General features: G+C 47.0%; 1 protein-coding gene across 7 annotated transcripts in view; it reads right to left on the reverse strand.

Annotated features, from left to right (window-relative positions):
- RERE (arginine-glutamic acid dipeptide repeats) overlaps nt 1–21,999 on the reverse strand; it is a 168,185-nt gene that overhangs the window by 35,711 nt on the left and 110,475 nt on the right. For 6 of the 7 annotated variants that reach the window (XM_085242307.1, XM_085242304.1, XM_085242302.1 and 3 more), the window contains one exon: nt 2,370–2,450. The exons of the other annotated variant lie outside the window; for it this stretch is intronic. In XM_085242307.1, coding sequence (XP_085098433.1) covers nt 2,370–2,450 — 81 coding nt within the window. The remainder of the gene's footprint in view (nt 1–2,369; nt 2,451–21,999) is intronic. 7 annotated transcript variants of the gene reach the window in all.

The following is a 21,999-nucleotide window of genomic DNA, read 5'->3' on the forward strand; positions in this document are numbered from 1 at the left end:
TTAGGAGGAGTTCTTCCAGCATTAAAAGGAAAGCACTAGGGAAAAGCATGAAAATAAGGAAACTTTACTTTCAGTGGGTTTTCCAGAGAGTGAGAATCCCTGCCTGCCCTCCCTGCAGGCTGCAGGGACTAGTTAGGTAAAGCCTAACAGAAGAGAAGCGTGCAGGCTGTACTGACCCATAACCTGGTTTCCATTTAGGGCAAGTCACTTCAAGAATGTCCCCGTCTCATTTTCAAGCAGCTTCTGCAGGACGGAGGAGTTGCTGCAGCTCTCCTGTGAGCGTATAAATGACTTTACAGATTTACCTCATGTTAATACGCGGGCTAAACAGGAAAAGAAGGCCTTTTTTCCAGCATTTCTGGAATTGCTAAGGGGTTGCTTCATGCTGCAACAGAAGAACAACAAGCAAAGTATCTGAAATTATTCTGGGGATGAAAAAAAGTGCAGAGAAATTCATTCCACAGCCTTGTAATTTGCAATATTCCACATAATGAGGAAAAGCAAAGCTGGGTAGTCAGATATTATTTACTGCTGTCTTTATTCTGGGCGTCTTGCGATAGAAAAACTGCAGCAAGTTTTGTTTAGGGGAAAAAAAAAAAAAAAAAGTGGGAATTAAAAGAGCGCAGAAGGGGACCTGCAGGCAAAAATAGGAAACAGAGATTAAACAATCTGCTGCTGGTCAAAGGTTACTTGTAGATCAGTTACCACCAGGGGCTACAGCAGCCTGCTCCAAGCCACCAGCACACGGCTCCCAGTTGCTCCGAGTTAATATTTAGTCTTCCTTGAGCTAAAAATGGAGGCTTAACGAAACAAAAATCTAACACTTGAGCAATAACAGCCTGGATCACATTTCACACCACTTGCAAACCTTTTGCAGAGCCTTAGGCCTGATACCCCAGTGCAAGCAGCAGAAGCAGGGTCAGGCGCGTGCCCCCAGTTCTCAGCTTTAGTCTTCCTTTTCTCCTGCAGGCTCCTTTTCCCCACCGCAAAAAGGCACGTTATATTTAAAACCTATTTCAGTTCTCATTCAAACTTTAAAAGAGCACTCAGACCGTCAGTAACTTTACTATCAGCAGAATACCTTCTGACGTACATATTGATCTGTCCTAAATAAATGGTTAAGTATTACTGCAAAGAGGAAAGGAGTGCTGAAGCTGAAGGTGCGCTGCTAAGAAGCATTCTATTTCAGCTGTCCCCCTCCCCAAACCAGGCCTTCCTGCCCCAACCCGGACCAAATACCAAAGCTGAGTCTACCCACACTTGTTTGGCAATTAGATTTTCCTATCATTCTCAACGTAATCAGAGACCAACCGAGGCACCCCAGGAACCACTGCCCCCTCCCCTTCAATCTGATTCACCGCTCTCATTAACCATTTACTGACGCACGGCTGTGATATCACAGCACCACGTCACAAGAAGAGAACTGACACATCCTATGGTCTGTCAGAACCTTAAAAATGTTTTCACGGGGATGCTCTTTCCTACCAAACCTCCAGGTTCCACCAAAAAAAAAACCACAAAAAACACAAAGAACATTCTGAACATCCTCATCTCCATCATGCTCTAAATAAACAGCATCGCTAACGTAAATGCACTGACACTGCTAAAATACAGTCACTCTGCCCTGGTTTTTACCCACCGCTATCTGAATTCAGAACAAACACGAGCACTGCTCTCCCAAACCCTCCCGGCAGCTAAATGACACCTGCAGCACAGAAACCGAAGCTTCTAGAGACGCCGGGCGAGCAGCACTTGTGGGAAGCAAACCGCATTCCCCGGGCTTCCCAAAGCCTCTCTCTGCCCCCAAAGAAGCCTCGCTCTGCTCCCTGCCCACCCCGGGGTTTGCAGCAGAGCCGGGCAGCCGTGGAGCCGTGTGAAGTTGGAGGCACAGAGCAGTTCTGCAGCTGAAGTTCCACATTCGCTGCCCGCACGCTGCAGGAGACGAAGAGTTAAACGCGAGCACGGAGCGCGCAGGTCGGGGAGCAGCAGCACATACCTCATTCTTCCAGATTCAATTAGATTCTGTTTTGGTTTAGGCTTGCTTTAATTACCCGCTGCCATTTGAGCCCGACTCGGCGACATAAACGTATTATCCCCTCATAATGTCAGAATTTAAAATTAGATTTGCTCTCCAGAAATACACTCCGCGCTGCCTGAACGACTCCGTCCAGCACCGACGCCTTTACGTAACGCCTTTCACGCCCCAAAACCCCACAAACAGCCCCAAAAATCACAGCCACCTTCCCGCAGCTGTGCGCTCCTCTTCCCTCGGTGCCAGCAGAATTCAGTCGGGGTGGGAAGGGAACAGTAAGAGCGAGCACCGAAACAGCAGCAGAAAGGCGAATGACACAAAGTCTGGGTGTACTCACGGTCTCCTTATTCGGAAGCAACTCCTTTCGGATCCTGAAGAAGTTCTTGCCGTACTGCCTCAGCCCCTTAATGAACCGTTTCTGCGATAAAAGATAACAAAAAGGGCACGTCAGCAGGGGAAGGCAGAGCGCTCCCGGAGCGGCACGGCAGCCCGGGCACCGGGCGAGAGGGAGAGAGAGAAGTGCACACGTACGCAGGCGGGGAGGGACGGCGCCGCGCAGACACGGCCGAAATCACATCGGATTCCCTTCGGCGTCCGATCTCCGACGGCCGCGGCTCTGAGCGCAGTCGGTGCCGCAGCCAGCGCCGAGCCGAACCCGGCGGAGCTCCGCGCGGCCCCGAGCCGCTTCCCAACTCGGCAGAAGCGGAGAACGGCGAATGCGCGGCGGCGATTTCCCGGGGAGAAAAGTGATCCGAGCCCGCGGCGCGAGGGCCGGCAGCCCCACCGGCACAACCCGCGGCTCCCGAGGAGCCCCCCGAGCGCAGCCCCGGGGCCGAAGGAGGAGGAGGAGGGGAAGGAGGGGGATCCGGCGGTGCGGGGAGGGGGAGCGCGGCGATGGCGGGCGGCGGCGGAGCGGAGGGCCGGGCCGGGCGGGAGGCGGCCGCGGGCGCCCAGCATGTGATCGCGGCGGGGCTGGGCGGGTGCGCCGCAAAAGGCGGCCTGGATCGGCCCGGCCCCCCCGGCCCCGGCCCCGCGGAGCCGGGAAGCGGCGGCCGTGCTCGGATCGGGGCTGCGCCGCCTCCGCCCGAGGAGCCCCGAGCCGGGCCGGGGGCGGCTGGCCGCGCCCCAACGGTGTGCGGGATAGCAGAACGGCCGGGGGCGGAAGGGACCCTAACGATCCACATCTGGCCACGCCGGAGCGCAACCGCGACATTAAAACGCAGCACCGCGTGCCCCTGTCCTGAAGGGCCGGAGCTCGGCGTGCCCTTGCCCTAATAGCAATGCACACGCTGGCACGCACCAACTTCTGCCTACAGGGATGGCGGTAGGCGTCCCGGCCCCAACGTGCCAGGGAACGGTAATGCCCGAAGCAGAAACGCAGCTCTGGGGTCGGTTTAGTGCACGTTGGACCACATCTCTGTGCACACAGGCAGGTGCCACGGTGTGCGAGGGCAACGCGACTGAACAGGGCCCTCCTGAGCTCCCGGCACTGCCACCTCACCTCTATCATTCTGCTGATCTGCTCCCAAAGGGATCTGTCCTTACCTAACCCTGACCCTCCAAACCAGTAGGGCTGCAGGGTGAGCCAGGAACACGCCTGGTGCACGTGTGTGCTGGGAGCTTCCAGCCCTGCCAGCCTCTGCTCACAGCCACCAGCTGCATGTGCATGAAGGCTGCAGGAGAAAAGACTGGCAGCAAGGAAGCAGCCCAGCACAGGCAGAGAGCCGCAGAGCAACGTAAGAGCATCGTGCAGCAGGCAGTGCTCCGTACCTCTGGGCATTTAGCATGTGAAAGGCCTGCAGCTTCCAGGGCACTGAGGGGGAGGTCGCTCCATGGCTGGACCTCTACTGCTTCGTGCTTCCGGGCCAGCAAAGACGGCAGCAGCCCCTGGGAAAGCCAAGGAGCCCTCCTGCCTTTCCCCCAAAACAGCAAGGGGATCCCTGGCTGTGGCTCACTACGTCTTAACAACCACACACAAGCAGCAGCTCCCATCAACTTCAATAGAAAATCTACAACTTAGCAAGGCCTGGCTTTTGTTACTGCCTTTTTAAGAAGGAGTTTATTGTATTGTCCAATACTTCCTGTTCCAGTCCTCCATTAACTTGGGCATGGTGTTCAGTTCTGCCCCCACCTGCAGCAGGAACTACTTTTCTGCAGGTCAGGCACAACAGTGTGCCCCAAAGCGCTTTTAAATATTGAAGAAACAAATCGTTACCACATCAGTGACCTGTGGCTCTCCCGTGTGCCATCAAACAGGCTGCCTGGCAGCTGAGATTTTTTCCTCTCTGCACAAGTGATGTGCAACAAATGGCAGCACAATCGTGCGCTGGCAGAAGGCATCTGGCAACACCAGCACTGCCCTGTAGAACCAAGAGCCTTACAGCTACAGCTGCACAGGAGGGCAGCTCTGGTCAAACAGAAGGGGCTCTAAAGCACAACCATATGAAAATCCAAATTCTGTACTTTGAAAAATTAAGTGAAGCATTTCAATGCCGCCACTTAAGTGTTACTTGAAAATATTACTTATGACAGAACACTGTCAGCTTTACTGTTTGTGCTGTGGCTGAAGGCCATCCGTAACGCAGCTGACAAAAATGCTGTGGATAATTATTATTGTGAAGCAGCATTAGGAAATCCCATGGCTCGCTGGGCCAGTCAATACTGACAGCCCACAGAGATGTTTATGGAGTGGTTACCATGGCTATTGACCAGCCAGAACACGAGCTCTCCTCCTGCCATTTTATAATTTCAGTGGCCCCAGTAAAATTTATTAGATTCTACAGTATCCTGCTCCAATGTCTAAACAGGGAGCTATAAATAACCGGGGAAGAACAAGGAACAAGTATGCTAATGTTTGCATATGCGCTCCGTGCAGGTCCCATATTTTATCCCAAGAAACAAATATCATGACAAGATACACAAAGCCATTATGTTCTGACTAACAGAGCTCAGATGGCATGTTTATCAATGTGATGATAATGCCACTGCAAAGCTGCAGTTAAGGTTATGCGTCAGGGTTTCCATTATCAAGAGATTACAGCCTGGCAGGAAAAATGTGCTGCTGCGTGCTGAAATGCAGCACCCCGGGTTTAGCTGGGAACTGGGGCTCCCGCTTTGGTTTTCTTGTTTGCTGCAGAAATCTGAAGTTTAGCTGGCTCCAAAAGCACACGAGAACAACTCCTAGTGAAAAATAACCCCCTTAATCAATTTAAGAACTTCAAGCAGAAACCTCACGGGCTTCAGATGGGAAGGACAGGAGATAAAACTGTGAATTTTTAAGTGCTACTTATGCCTCTTCTGAGGTAATGCTTCAGTTGGGTTTAGATCAAATAAATTCTCCTTAAGAGGCTCCATGTGTTATTCCATTCCCTTCCCACGACTCCCACCTGGTTAATTAATGAAAAACACATTGTAATGCCACATATTTGCAAACACACAAACAGAGCTTGTGCTGTTCCTCCTTAATCCAACAAATACGGATTTCTTTCAATTTTTCTAAAAAAAAAAAAACATTTTTTTTAAAATCCCGTCTTTAGACCACATCCAAGAACAACAAGTTCTTCTCTCAAACCTTTCCTTAAATTATGAGTTTATAAAAAGGGAAGTTAGAATGGAAAACAGCACTTTTGTTTTATGACCACGGAAGCAATAGGTGCAGTGCACACTCTGAAGGGCCTAAGATTTGCAAGGCAGACAGCAGCTGAAGTTGTCACCATCTCCCACATTTAATGCACCTTATTAAGTTTTATGGCAAATGCAGTAAGAAGATTTACAGGGCTTTAATAGTTAACAGCAAATAAACACTAAATGCGTAAAAGCATCTTTATTTCCTAAATTTCCCAGGATGAGAAATTATGGCAGTTCTGAAAAGAAAATGAGATTTGGTCTCATCTGCAAAACTCAAAACGTGCAGCACGTTTATAGATGGCCCCAAACAATTTTTAGCATGCAGACATCGCATACGCACGCTGGCTGCATTTCAGCACGCAGAGTACATTTTATTAAAAGCTTGGCTGGGTTTTAACATTATATTTCGCTTATGTGTGTACAGCACAAATAAAGACATTTGCTGATAAGGTTAAATGACACATACTGTCCTCTAGGAACAGAAGTACCCCCATAGCTTCCATAAGATCCATAAGACAAGGTTCAGCCTGAAGATGCCAGCTCTCTTACAAAATTAACTTGCGTTATTCTTTTTTTTCCTCACCACATTAACTTGGCTATAGCCAAAAGTGATGCTAATGTTAGTGGTGTTCTCCCCTCCAAGGAGCTCTGTGCACTCAGAAGCAGGCAGGACCAGTGGGTAAGCTGCCTGGCACTGGGGGAGGACTCGTATCCCAAGGTAATGGGATATTCTGGGTTATGACAGAGTACAGAATGAGTACTGTAACCCTGCAAAGCTCACCTCAAACTCTGTGAAATCAGCCCATTGGGAAAGAACTGTCAAGGAAAACCTATATTCAGGCCTGCTGTGTTCCTTTAATACACCCCGCTGCTGGGAGAACAGGATATGCTTCAACCTCATCTGAACTTCCTTTGTTTTATTGTTTCCTGTCACTACCGTAACTCTGCTTAATGCTTTTTTAAATTTAATTTTGAAGTAGCCAGCACTTTTACCCTTAGCATTACATACTTGTGCTGCTGTTGATTACACCAGTTCACAGCAAGCTTGAAGGAATCACCCAGCTGGCAAACTTGTTTAATGCAAAGACTCCACGAGACTTCCCCAGGTGCCTCTGCAGTTCCCCTGGCTGTGGCGCTGCCTCAGGGACATGCACACATCTCACACCGACCAGCAGAGGCAGCTCAGATCTTTGGGGGAAGATCTGCCTTCAGCCTACAGCACCCAGGGGCTCTCAGGTTGGGGTGAGACTGCTCCGTCCCATGGGCAACATGCAGGTGATCACTTTGCAAAGCAGCAGAAGAGGACAGCTATATAAAAGCATGTGTGCATATTGTTTTTTGTAACTAAGATCATCCTTTGCCTCCTGATTATTTTATTCATTGAGCAGATTGCGACTTTAGTTCATACTACATACTAAAACCAAATTCACTCCTATTACATAGTGGTCCGCTTATTTTTCTTGTCAATTTATTACAACAATTGTATTACCGAGACAAAAAAAAGCATCCTTTAAGTTTTATAATATTTTGAAAATAAAAGGTCTTTTTTACTAAGTTAATTTACATCAAGATTTTACAGAAAACCCAACACACCGATGGTGCTCATTAGTAGCAACCTACAGAGGCTCTGATGTTCTCACTGGATTTTCATGTCACCTCTGAGCGTGCATTGCTGGTCATAGAGACATCATAAAAATCAGAGACATCATAAAAATCAGACACCCCTTAGGCCAGAAGAACACCCAGTCCTTTATAAGCAGTAACATGCAAGAAATACATCAGTGGAAAGGCTTTAAAGTGATAAACAACTAGCTGTCCTCCCATTTGGACCCACCTGAACGTGGAGCACTCAGCAGAGGGGCACCATGGAAGTGCAGAGGCGCCCAGCAGCCACCAGAGCCCGTTCCACACATCCCCGCCGTACACAGACTGAAAGTCATTAAGCAGAGTCCCTCAAGGGAATGCCAAAAGATCCTGAAATGATAATGATCCCCCTGCCATGGTGCTGCTCTGGTAGCTTTTGTTTTGAACAATAGATCTCCCATGATACCTCTCGCTTGCTGAAAATATTGGTATTAAGTGAGCGTGAGCACAGCTGTGTGTAAATTACATATATAAACAGATTAGATTTGTATATTTATACTGGATGCAAACACATTAATAGCACATTTGCATACACAGTTGGCTAAATGAGACTGCATGCAGAGCAGGATTACTAGTTACAAACACATTTACTTAGAATTCTCAATAAAGTATTTATGCAGCCATTCTGGAGGTCAGAGTGGATTCATCATCCCATCTCTCCTCCTTACAGTGATGTGCAAATGCTGCCCTGGAGGTGCCAGTCCCCCCCATGCTGGCCTGCAGATAAGACCATCCTGCAGGCAGCACAGCACAGCCTGACTGCTCACCTGAAGGTCCCCCAGATTTGCTCCTCTTTTATTTTCTCAGAAGTGATCTTTTAAGGGGTGAGAGAAACAAAACCGAGCAGGGTGTGAACTGCAGCCCAAACACCAGTTTTGCCCAGCTTGTCCTTCCCCTCTCTGCTTCACATCAAGGACCAATGCCAAACCCTGTAACAAAGGCAGCACACTCTGGGAGGTGACTGAAGCTTTCCCTGAGCTGGGCAGGATCCAACCATTCCTTTTTGAGATCCGGGCTGCTGGGATGCTGCTGACCCCACCACTATCCCTTGCTGTTTTACCAGCCACACTGTGATAGCTATTGCTAGAAAGCCAGGTCTACAATTTCCCCCAACCTGCTGGCAAGGCTTTTATTCTCTTGCAAGTACTGCACCTGTTTCTGTGAGAAGATGAGAAAGAAAACAAACCAACCGAAAAAAATAAATCAGTTACACATAAACAACAAGCACTCATTTTTGCTCTCCCTGTGGTCCCGCTGACAGCCAGCACTGGGTGTCTCATTGCACACCCCAACACCAAGGGCTGCCAGGCCATGGCCGCACTGCTGTACCGCACACAGCTGCGTGGCATGGCAGGGCCAAAGCTCCCACACAGTGCTGCCACGCAATGGGAATCAAAGGGCTGCTGTGAGGAACACGCGGCTCCTGCCTGCTCGCTAATTGCTGGGGAGCTGCGGGGAGGCCGCGCTCACACGGCGGGATCTGGTAAATGAGATCAAGTCTGCAGCGCGCCGAGAAAACCAACCTGAGAGCGGCCTGCAGCACACGTCATGCTGACGTACAGATCAGGACTCGGCTGGGTACGAATGCAGCAGCAGAACAGAAAAACCTGACTTTGCTTTCCCACCTTCCAGGAAAGCTGCTCGACAAACAGCCGTGACTTGCTCCCCTCGCAGCCCCCACACTCAGGCCAGCACCCAGAGCGCAGGCTGAGGGCCGCCAACTCAAGCCTGGCCCTGCAGAGCAGAAGCGACATGTAACACGTGCAGGCATTCCCCCGTGCTGCTGAGTGTAATCACTGCCACAGCACAAAACTGGGCACGCCAGCTTGCCCACGTCAGTAAGGAGCCGTGCCAGACAGCAGGGCCCACCTCCTGCAGGCCGCAGAGCTTCCCCAGCCACTGGCTCTGTTCTCATCCTCAGGAAGCGATCTCAACGTCACATCCCTGGTTCACCCCGAGCCACAGCCCAGTCCTCCCTGGGGGCAGAAGCCTTGAAAAACCACCAAACATGGGACTAGCACAGAAAGGGCCGGCTGTGACACGGCAGCTGACATTCCTGGTCCCCAAACACCCACCCACCCACCCTTCTACAGAGGCATTTTCAGAATTAAAGAGAATGTCCCATATTTTTTGTGACCCAGGCAAACAAAACCATTTGCTGCTGCCAAAAGACAACAGCAAGCTTCTGATTATACCTCAGATTACGGTTTCCTGCACACTGAGTCCCCTCTGATTACTTTAAGCTGCTGTTACAAAGTTGTCACACAACAAAGCCTTCTTGCACATCACATAAATAAACAGAGTTTAAAAAGAGTGGGACAGAGTTACTTCCCAAGGACATGCCTCCTTTCCCACTGGACATCTGAGAGGATCTCTCAAGATAGATAAGTAGCAGAAAGTCAGCACTTAACCTGCAAACTTCTATAAAAAAGGGTTGTTTTTTTGTTTCTTAAAGACTAATGCTCACCCACAAATGGTGAAAACGCACTTTCTTAACAAATATAAAAATATAAAAATAACAGTTCCAATGGTAATTTGTTTTGAGCAGGATGAAACAAGATGAAAGACAGAATCCAGCAGCAGAGATCCAAACAACACGTCTAACAGCATGTGCAACGTGAGCCAAAACCCAGCTGCACTCCTCACGCATCGCTTTGGAGCATCAGCCTTCTTCCTCCCCTTCTCCAAATCTCAATCACACGGAATACTGTAGGAAGCACCTCTGTCTGCTCACACAAAGCAGATCTCCATTAAATCTCCAACACTTAACACCCCGGCTCCAGGCACTAGCATGGGTGGGCACCAGGCCACAAAGCCAACAGCCAACCCGGGGCTTAACACAAAGTAAGCATAGCTTAAACATCCAAGTATTTCCATTTCCTTCCCTCTTTCATAGTGTCATTGCTGTCCTCCTGCACAGCGACACCGTGCACAAAAAGCTGCGCTCAGGCTACCTGCAATGTGCTGTATGATCCTTTCAAGATCCCATCACACTATTTCTAGTGGAAGTTCCCTATTGTGGAAATATTGCTCCTCTGGGATTTCGAGCGTTATTGTCAATTATTCTGGAGGCTGCATTTCTGCTGTCAAACAGCGACTTTCTGCAAATGACAGGAGGAAATGAACAAAACCATTTCAAGAACTCCCATGCTTTAGAGCAACGAACAGATCCAAGAATAATGAGACAAAATGGTGGCAAGAATCCCCAAGGAAATTACCCATATAGAGAGGCAAATATTTCTGCAGATGACTTGACCAAGTAAATAATTAAACAGCGGGGCTGTTTGCAGTTACAGTGCCCACATCTGAGTCCAAGCACCAAGACAGACCCCTGCAAACCTCCCAGATGTCTCAGGATACAACTACCGCTCACTGCAGAGTGATTGAGACAGCACAGCTGGCTGTAAGAAATACTAGCCACGACAAAAGTCAAATTCCAAGCTAGGAGATATTGTGAGAGCATTTCCTGTATTGAGCAGAAAGCAAACTCCATCCTGAACAGCAGTCCTGCATCCCGCTGCACTGCTCACAACAAAAATGGGATTGATGTTTCAAGAATTTGATAAGTTTGTATTTCGAGAAGTGAAAATTCAGTAATTTGCACTCCCACTTCGGATGGTACACTATCACAAAACCTGCAACACCTGAGACCAGAATGGGCATATCCAGAACAATCCAAATTTCATATAGCTCTTCAGTCATCTCAGATGTCTCAAAGTCCAAGATTACCACTCATTTTTGAACCCGTGTTTTTCAACCATCCCTGAAACCTCTATTATATGAAAATTCTGCTAGTCAAAATGTTAGAACGAGCAGTCTCTGGGGAGCCTAGGGACACAGCACTGTCCCCATGGAAAGGCAGCAGATTTAGCAAGTCAGCAAGCCCCCAGATCTATCAGCCGACCAGACAGCACAGCTTGCAGCTCCTGCTGGTGTGGGTGCAATCAGCAGGCAGCCTGGGCACCACAATCTGCATGAAGATGCTCCCGTCAAGGCTTATACACTGGTAGCTGAATTATCAGGACTGATTCTTTTCCTCCCTTTAGAACTACAAACCCTTTGCACTGGGAATTGAGTTCCTTGCAAGCTCCTGTGACACAAGAACCCACACTACAACCTGCATTGTTCAATTATCCATTCCATTTTTGTCCCAGGTATGTAAGATCACAGTGAGTGACTGATGCACTTCTGCTACACAGCCATCCAATTACTGAGGAAGACGTTGGCTCACACGGTGATCTTGGCGCTAACGTATAAGAGTAGCTTAAAAAAGCTGCAGATGATTCATAAGTTCCCTTTTTCTTTTGTGTAAGGGCCTCTGAATAAAAACATCTAGCGGGGGGAGAGGGAGGGAGACAACATGGTGCCAAATACGAAAAAATAATCCATGAATAAAAGAGGAAAGAAAAAAAGAATTGGAAACAAAGGACCAGGAACACACACATAACAAAGGGAAAGGTGTCAAAGGAACCACGAAGGGGGGGGTGGTGGTGGAGAAGCAGTGCTGAGATGCTGAAATTACTTCCCAGAGTAAATCTGGACAGTATCCTCCAAAACAGATTGAGTCCTTTGAACAGCCTGCACCCCAATAAAACAGAGGTGCCCCCTTTTCTTTCTCCTGTTCGTAACAAATGCAGGGGTTGATTTCAGGGCTTGACATTTCTGCAGTCTGGGTGGGGGCAGTGTGCCGGGATGCTTACTTGTCTCTTCAAAACACATAAGCCCCCGTCTGGTCAATCTCTCCACGTGGCCTAAAAGCTATATAAATCTGAGAGGATACCATGAATAGGGGCTGAGGGGAAAGAGTAAGGAAAGGAACAAAAGAGGAAGATGGTGGCTCGCAGACAAGAGGATGGGGGAGCAAGTGAGATAACAAGGGGCCAGTACAAGCTGAAGCAAAACCACAAACCCAGGCGTGATGCACACCGAGTTCTCACCACAGTATCTTCAAAACCACAGCTCATGAAAGTACAAAAGCAAGGCTGAAAAAGGAGCACGGAGTGGCAGCTTCTGATTGCACCCTCACCAGCAAAATGTGGCCTTTACGCAGCACTGAGAGGAGGAAGGAAGAGCAGAGCCAACTGCACCAAACCGCTGCAGGAGCGCACTTTATTTACCAGCTGCCCAGGGACTGCCTGGTCAGCTTCCTCTCTGCTGATGATACAAACATTTAAAAGGTACTTGGCTGCTATGAAACGGGAGACAGCATTCTTCCAAGGGGGCATTTCCACTCTCCAACCTATGCAGCTCCCCCAGCACTGGCAGGCGCTCAGCATCCCGCTGGATCAGCTCCTTATTTGCTGTCACATTCTCTTTATGGCAGTATAATCATTAGCTTTACTGGCGCTGTTACCCTTCTAACTAATTAGGAATCTTGGACGGATGCAGAAAATGATTAATATTTAGTCTCTACGCGCCTGCTACAGAAGCAGCCTATTATCAAACAAGTGACACCTCCACAAACTTAAATAAAATAATGGCTCCCATAGAGGGTTCAGAGCTGCTGACAGAATGGCAAGTGATTTAAGTAACAGAAAGCTGAGCAACTGGTGATGGATCACAGTTTTCTCTCGCACTCTGTTACAGCCTGTAATAGAACAAATGATCATTTTTCAGCCTAATTGAATATGGCCACCCCGCTTATGTGCAAAAGGAGACAAAGCTATCTAATTTGCTTCATTAAAATGCGTTTTTTTATGTCATCTGAAAGATTTAAAAAAAAAAAAACCGGTGCTGTTGATAGAGAAGATTAGAAAAATAAAATTTATCATGCAAACAGAACTTGCAAATGAGGTGTATCTTGGCATTCACACTGCTTATGCTTGTGTGGGAAAGATAAGTCCTGAGCGCTAAAGCACACAGAGCATCCATGTTGTGACAGTAATCACAGCTCCTTAAATAAGAACTATGTCACTATAGCAATTTGATGAAGAATTTTGTCATTTTCTGCTGTACCAGCCACTGGTCCCTACTAAATACGTCTGAGCTGAGCTGCCAGGCAGGATCATAGCAATTCCAGTGACAGTTGAGAAGTTACTCCAGTTTTGCAGTCGGGGTTTTTTTGGATAGCTATTAGAAAAATGAAAATAGCTGTTAAAAATCAGTCTTTTCTGACATCAAAATCAGAACTTAAGCAAGAGCAGCGTGTTTCAAAACCAACCTTACCTATGCTCAGACGTCCCTTTTCCATAAGTCACAACCACACGGTTTGGATTCTGCGCTGCAGTGGGAGCCTCGTCACAGCTCCCAGGGACACCGAGTCCCCAGCACAGAGGGCAGTGCTTCTGCTGCTCCTCCAGTGCCATTTTTGAAGGAGTTTTCTCTGTAAGTGACTAAGCCAGCACTTATGCCTCCCTTTTTTTTTTGTGAGCTAACACCTTCCATCAGCTCTAACAAGTTGCCACTTTCACAATTAAAATCCATTAGGAACGTGGTGGAGCCCATGGCAGCACACAGCAGGTGCCTGCATCCATCTCCTCTCCCCCTAAATTCTGTGCAACCACACATTTTCCCAATCCTGCACTCACATAAGACAAACACGAGGGCACAGCCCATCCTTCTGCCAAGCTGCAGTGCTTTTTGCTTTGGAGAACAAAGACAAAGAAGCAACATATGAAAACCTCTGCATCCTTTACAGCAAAAGGTGCTGCATCAGACACACCACACCAGAGGGCTTTTCACAGGGAAAGTCAAGGCTATGACAGCATGCCAAGGTTTCAAGAGGAAAAAAAAAAACAGCAAAGAAGTCATCTTGCTACGTCGGTGACAGTGTTATTCCTTAGGTTTTGGAGTTTCTTGGTGCATTTTCAAAGCAAATTCTTGGAGCAGCAAATTGCTGCTTCCCACAGCTCCCTCAGCACAAAGCAGAGATCTGCAGCTGCCTGTAAGCCCTGCGCTCCGGGCACTCACTGACACAGCTCTGCCAAAGGCAAGGTGTGCAGAGATGCTGGACGTGTCCACCACATGGAAAACCTCAGAGCACTCAGTGTAGTAATACGTATCCATGGAAAGTGCAGTTGGGTATTAAGGAGGTAAGGATCCCTTAGATTTCCATTTAACGCCTTAACTCTACCAAATCACTGACACGACAGGGCCACTGAAAGTATCTGAAATCAGCACCAGGACTGCAGGCTGTCACCACCCCCTGTGAGCCAGCAGACTTCCATAACCCACCTCTCCAAAGCGTTAAAAAGGTGAAGTTGAATTTAATTCACGCTCCTTAGAGCTGAATGAAAAAAATCTTCTGAAAACAGAGAGCTCAACGATATATTTAAATTAATACATTCTTTTCAAAGCCACAGAAAACCCTCACGCTATCCCAAACGCTGGGTTAACGCACAGCAAGGAGATGAGTCGGACAGCAACCCAAGGCCCATTCTTAAATTAGCATTCAGAAGGGGAAGCAAATTGAAACGTATCCTGTTAAGATTACCAAACCTAAAAGTTAACCGTGCTATTAACAAATACAGGTCGTCATTACAAAAATATAAACTTCAGAATTTGGGAATTAAGTGCATGTACAAAGAAGCAGAGAACAGACAGATCAGCGAGATGTAAGCAAGACAGCTTTGCTATGTGGTATCTTTTAGAAATTAAGTTAAAAAAAAACACCTGATAAAGGGGAAATCTACTCTGATTTCAATCAGTCCCATGGTTCTGCTTGCTGTGGTGAAAGCACCAACCCTACAGCCCTGCAGAAGGGCTCCCCGTCCCCTCCTGATGCTCTTGCTGCCAATGCTGTGCCTCAGTTTCCTCCTAGAGAAGAAGGGATGTAAGATGACGTTCCATTGGAAGCAGATTCTGGATCTCTCAGCAGGCAGAAGTCTGCATACGAGTGCGGAGCATGCAGACAGCCCTGATGGGGAGAAGCAGAAGCTGAGCCCCACGGCATGCAGGCAGCACCAGAGGCACTGTGTGCCCCACAGCACTGGGCAGCACGCTTTGTTCCAGCCCAGCCATGGGCTCACACCTCTGCACGACCCTGCTTGACGCGTGCGGACACCGAGCACTGCTCCAGCTCCGTTGCTAAGAAACTACCAGGATAGCTTTTTGGGCCCTCTTCATCTATAAAATAACCACTCTGCCCTATGGGAGAACAAATGCAATCTCTCAAGTCCCCCCAGTGTCTTGTTCTCGTTTTTAAATGAACACAGAAGGATGATGGAGGACGCCAGGCGGTGTAAGCCATCTCCATTTTTAAGACGCCCTTGAAAATGAGATGAAAAACATGGTTTCAACAATCAACCGCCGTCGTATTTATTAATCTTCCAAGCAGCAGATTCTTTCCCTGTGGCAACAGTGAGCTGCATGCACGTCTTCTGCCTATTACAGACCTTCCTGTAGGAAACAAAGCACAATACCAACTTCTGCGAGCACCTACCAGGTACTGAGCTTACAGCAGAGCTCAGAGCGTGGCTTCCCATCCCTGCACTCAAACAGCTTTCTAAGCCGTGGCAAGTGGCCAGTGTAAATATTTGCTGTGTTATTTTGGGGGATCAGCAGTATGGTAAGCACTTAATAGATAAAAATATTCCGCACCAAGGCAGAAAGACGACGAATCAAGAAACATATGGCAGCTAAAGCAAACAAAAAACCATAATGGTATTGTTAAGAAAAGGCTAACTTATGTGGCAGCTGTGGAAAGATCAAGATTAAGGAAAGCAGTGAAATCGCCCATTTTGAAGCCAAGGTCACCGATGGGATTTATAGATTTATCCCCGAAGGCAGTCTTTGCTGAACATGAAATGCTGAAATTATTATTATTTTTTTTTAACCTACCCCCACTCCGTTCGGGCTATCTCATTTGCTGGAGGCTTTTAAAATTCATTCCTCTTCACAGCTGGTTAAACAATGGAATCTTTCTGCAAACTAAAAGGACAAAATTGATTGCCCTACACAAACTTTTCTGCACGTATAATTGATTTTTAATTCACTGTCTCATTTCCGAAAGGACTTGACAATAAACTCGGTGCTGCATGTGCAAGATCGATCCCTTTAAACAATGGCTCGGATCAAATTCTGATGCAAGTTAATCACAACCAAAGAGATGGATACCCTTTGTCTAAAAAGCTGGTTTTAAGCTCAATTCACCTTCTCTCACCACATTATTTTCTGGCTGGATTACAGCACATCATTTCACATCTCCTTCAGCTGCAAGCTAACTGTAATTTATGCAACTTTTAAATAACCATTCTGTTTCTCAAGCAGAAAAGCCTGATCCTTCCTCAGTTACTTTTTACTGTTTTTTTTCTTCAGCTACAACTTCCTTCATTCTTACCTAAACAGAGCCCTTACTGGCCTGTGGCTTATCTGTAGTTTTGGGTGTTTGCAATATCAATCCTCCATTGAAAATTCTCGATTAATGCAGCAGCAGAAAGCACCATATGAGTCCTGAAGTCAGAGAGCATTCCTAGGAACTGCTACTACGAAGCCTTGCTTTCTGCTCTTGGTGGATAAAAAATTAAAGCTGAGAGGTAAGTGATATCTTAACCTCCTGGGCCCACCCATTACTCATGCCCTGCAATGCCAGCCTCCTTTGCACACATCCCTTTGGTTTCTTCTTCTTGCTATTTAGAGGCTCAGTTCCCATTTTGCTATGAATTACATTTTCTATATCTGCCACATAAACAGTAAATAAAATTCATGGTATTTTTGCCCCAGTAAGCAGCTCTGTCTTCCAGTGCCTCTGAAAAGCCTGGCTTCAAAGGAGCGAGCAAAGGAAACAAGGTTTTCCCGAGCAGATATTCCAAAAAGGGCAGATGAGAGACATCTGAAGATGATTTGAGGCAAAGAAGCCAGGCAAATAAATACGTATATTTTGCATAAGTAATGTCTTGACCAGCTCCACTGGATTACAAATACTCACACACACGTTTGGGAATTAGTTTGCCGTACCTCGTCATATTTGGCAGAAGGATCTCCACTTGTATTTTATGACAAATGAGCTTTAAGCTGAAGCCAGGTGTGGATATTTTAAAATTTATGAACGTGTAAATCCATGTACATGGCCAATTAAGGTTTATCACCAGCAAGGATTAACCATCCCTGCACATAAATGTAAGGGGCTGTTGGAATCTGGGTTGTTTACCTCAACTGCTCTACATCAAAAGCAACGTAAAATATTTAAAGGGCAGCATATTTCATGATAAAAGCCAGTTATCAAGGATGTCACAGCGTGTCATTGGCAGTTCTGCACGGAGATACACAAGTAAAACCTCCTTCCCATGGAACACTTTGCATTTTGAGAACTGAACATGGGACCGAGGGGAGGAGAAAAGGGAGGAAGAATCCAAGCAATAATGCAGAGCTGCCGCCTCCCCTGGCCTCCCTTAACTTTGGAACACCATCCTGAGTTGTAAAGGCCTCGTCAGTGTTCTTCATCATCAACATCTCCATGCTAATGAGGAGCACTGTTCCATGCAGCAAAAGCCTCCCTGCGCAATAACTGCAACACGCAGCAGCAGTGAACTCTGCCTTCAGCAAGCATGCATAAATAAACAGAATTAATAACTACCCAAGTGTGGACGGGTGACTTAATCTGTTTCGATTAGATGCAGCTCAGCCTGAGGCTTTTGTGTTATTTAAAATGTGTTCATCATGTTTAATTAAAAACCTAATAAACTAGAGGTTCTTTTAGTTCTGATTTGTATTTCTCTCTCCCCTAAGCCATATTGATTTGGTGCTACTTTTGATAAAAAGACAGAAAAAAGCACATTCTGGATATAAACAAAAACAGGAGAGAGAATCAGCAGAACAGCTGCACAAAGAACTGGGCTATTTCTGCCACCATCCCCAGTACGTAAGGCACAGCAGAATCGAGCACCATAAAATTAACAGAATTTAAGATGAACATTGTGCTCTTTGTAAGGACAGTCATTGGATAGGTTACCTATGGGCACATAAAGCTCACTTATGGACCTGGAGCAAGGGTGGGCTCAGCACTGTACCAAACAGCTCTGAAATGATGAAAGCCGCTTTCAGAGCACATTTAGCCTCACAAGGGTGGAAATCCTATTAGGACATGTTTTCTTGTGAAATATTTCCACTGAAACCACTTCAGAAAACACGGGTGTTTCAATCCCACCTAAACCAAAAGCACCAAATGACTGTGGTTCCAGGCCTGACATCTGGGAAAGGAAAGCAGCACATCCTTGAGACAAGCTCCAGAGTTTAAATAGAGGTGCTCACAGTTTCAGGCTCACTGTAGCCATTCTCCAAAGACAAAAAGCTCTGAATTCAATGTTTCAAAATACATTTTCAATGTCATTTTTGAAACGTTTCCAACTGGAGAAGACGAATTGCCCAGCACCACGCTATTCCTAATAGGGATTTTCTGACTGCTCCTATCAAGAACGCCTGGATTCCATCAAAGATGCACACTGAGCCATTTTTAGAGGTGCAAATGAGATGCAGGTAGAGTTCATTTCTCCTGCCATCAGCTCTGGCCCAAGCACTGCACCTACCTCATACTGCACTGCCTCCTGCTTGCAGCTCAGCACTACCAGGTCTGACGGCTGCTCTGCAGGGCACTGATGTTAGAAGCCAAGCTCTGCTCACCCAGCCACTGCTGGGATGGATGCTGTATGGTGGAGCAGCAGCTTTGCAAACAGGAAGCAGCTGCTGCCCGGGCTGCTCATAGATGCATCAGAGCAGAAGTTGTTTCAGCCGGTTCGATGAGGCAGCAGGGAAGACTGGTTTTCACAGCACACCCCTGAATTTACATACTGGAATGAGGAAGGTTAAAAATAGCCAAAGGTTTAGAAACCCAAGGGAGACAGCAAGCCTCCATCTTCATATTTACTGAGCCTTCCATTTAATTCAATCACTGGTAAATTTTATCCTCTATTTAATTTGATCTAAAGATCTGTAACCACTTCATCAGTAGCAAAAATAACTTCCATCCTTTATTTTAATCAGTCCCGATCACCGCGAGGCAGCTCTGACAGAATACTTTGGTCGCAGGCAGCAAAGTAGGCTTCATTAACAAGAAAGGCTGAGTCTTTAGGCAACACGTGGTCCACAGAAACAGTTAAAAGCTGATGGCAATAAATGTGAGCCGTTGGTACGGTGTTATATCATAAATACTATTAAGTACTGTGGAAAGCCATGCTGGACAAAGCCAGGCTATCACACGCACAACCAAATGAGCCTGGGGAGGGAAGGAGGGTACCAGAGGAGTCACACAGCACTGAGCTCCCTTCCCAGCCTCAGTTAAGGACATTAACCTGTCAGAGCTCGGTACTGATGCAGTACCTTCCTGCTTAAGACAAGTTACAGCAATTAACTGGGCAGTTCCCTACTGGGCCACGGGAAAAGATTAAACCCAACACGAACAGGGACACAGTTTGGATCCGGGTCTTCCACTTTCCTTCTGCAAAATACTCTGGCGTAGAGTCACCATGCAGCTGTAGCACTCTGCGTGTCACACAGGAAGAGCTTTCCTCAGGTTTGCAGAGCCAGCAGCAAGGAAACTTGCCTTGCAAGCCCCAGGAAGGCTCAGGAGTGCAGTACAGCTGCTTTAATCTGGAGTTTTCTACCAACTGCCAGGGACAAACAAGCTATGAAGTTCTGCAGGTGGAGCTTAGCCGTCTATAAATAAGAGCACAGTTTGATCTTTGGCTCTGCTGAGGCTGGAGGGCTGCCAAACGTTTCTGGAAACTTGGAAGGAACAGAACAGGAACAAATATGATAAAATGAGCTGCAACTGACAATGATTTATAGAGTTAATGATCATTATTCTGTACTCACAGGGTCTGCACTTTCAGAGTCATGTTTCACTTCTCAATAAACTACGCTTTTTCTTATTTGTAAGGTTTTATTCCTATCATTTAACGTTGATCAAAATCCCTGAGCTGCAGCAGCTCTGACATTCTCCGCATAGTGCAGCTGATGGAAAACACAAGGAGAGTGAAAAATACTCTGCACAGAAAAAAAGGAGTTGGCAGCGCACAATTCAACCGCTCTACGGAAAGAATGTGTGCAGAGAGCACAGGGAAGAGCAGTGCGAGTACAAACACACCAAACACAGGGCAGAGCACTTGAGGTATTTGTTCCAGCAGTCCTGCCCCAAACAAAATGCCCTGTGGTGACAAGATGACCGACAGCCTTATTAGGAAGCTGTGTTCAGCTTTTTTACTCCTCCTCTCCTCTGCCGCGCTGCTCTGCTGGCACACCATCCTCTTCCACTCCACCACTTCAGGCGCTCTCCTAACCACAAAGGCTCTTTGTTGGATTTCAGAGTAAGCCTGCTTCAAGACGGTTGGTTATGCAGCCCTGCCTACCCTCGTCTAGCTCTTACAGAACAGCGTGTCTAAGGGGAGAGTTGCTTTCCTATTTTACTGCACACCACAGCCTAATTACTGACCTACGAAACAACATTTCTCCATTTTCACAGGTTGTGCACACTGTGTGCAGCGTGCTGGGGAGGCACATTTCCTTACAGGTTACATCTCACACAAACCCACTGCGTTAAACACATTCAACATCAGCATCAGCATGCAAAATATTTTTAGGCTGCAATCCAAGTGAACTTGTTCAGCACTTTTCTACTGACGGGCAGCAACAAATGCACAAGCATTTCTCTGCTCACAATCAGACACGGAAGTGCTAGCTTAAGCCACAAGGTGTGATAAAATGGACTCCAAATGCTGCCAGAAAATGCAGCTTTTGCGAGAGATGCAGCAAATATTGCTATTTAGTCCGCAGAAATAAGAACCTGTTTGTTAACAAGCTGCCAGCAGCTTAACAATCGACTACTTGCTCCCAACTTCACGTGATTTATTGTTGTTTACAAGCCTACCAAACACTTCTATAAGCACAGTTGCATTATATCATACCTATAAAAATTAAGCCAGCAGCAAACTCACAACCGCAGCAATTAAACTGCAGAACAAACCAACCACAAGGAGAAGCTCCTTTGCCCTCTTAATTCCTGCACAGATACCATCTCCCCCACATTCCAGAAAAAGACAACCTCAAACCAATACCCCAGAGGGTATGCAACAACCTGCAAGTGCTGTAGAAAAGAACCAGCACTGGATGGGTGCAAATCCCCCAGCAATTTCAGCTCCCAACCATGAGAACGTAACACTGCACTGGGTATTTGCCCCAAATCCATCCTGTCCGTACATTATTTCAGACGTATCTTTGGATAAGATGGCTGCACTCTTTTCAGCAGAGTTTTGGGGCCTGACAGCTTCTACATACTTCAATGTAAATAGTGATGGTGTGATCCCACCTTTTGTCTTATCTTCTTTTGTTCTGTCCGTTGGCAAAGGCTCATTCATCAAGTACTACGCCAGTAAACAATTTCTAATATCTCATATGAGGGGGAAGGAGGGACTTAACCTCTGTGCAGGGGAAATCCTGCTATCTAACCTCCTTTTCGCCAGCCTGTGCTGGCACTACTGTAAGCCTCCTCCAATACCAGCAGGTCCAAATCAGGGATTTGTAATTGTCCTACTTTAATTAATGAACGGGGCCAGCCTGCCTGGAGGTGAAAGCAGAAGTTAAACTGAGAGCCCAGAGGTTTTCCAGCTGTTCTCCTACCCTACAGAGTCCTCACAAGTCGCTCAACCTTCTCCCCTCCTACTAACTCTCCTCCTCCCCTAACTCAGATTCGTGCAAAACTATCCTGCGTGACAAATTATTTGCCTTATTTCCCATAAAAATAACTTTAAAAAAAATTAAAGAGAAGG

This window comes from Meleagris gallopavo, chromosome 23 (genome assembly GCF_905368555.1).
Source record: "Meleagris gallopavo chromosome 23, MGAL_WU_HG_1.1, whole genome shotgun sequence".
NCBI classification, from domain to species: domain Eukaryota; kingdom Metazoa; phylum Chordata; class Aves; order Galliformes; family Phasianidae; genus Meleagris; species Meleagris gallopavo.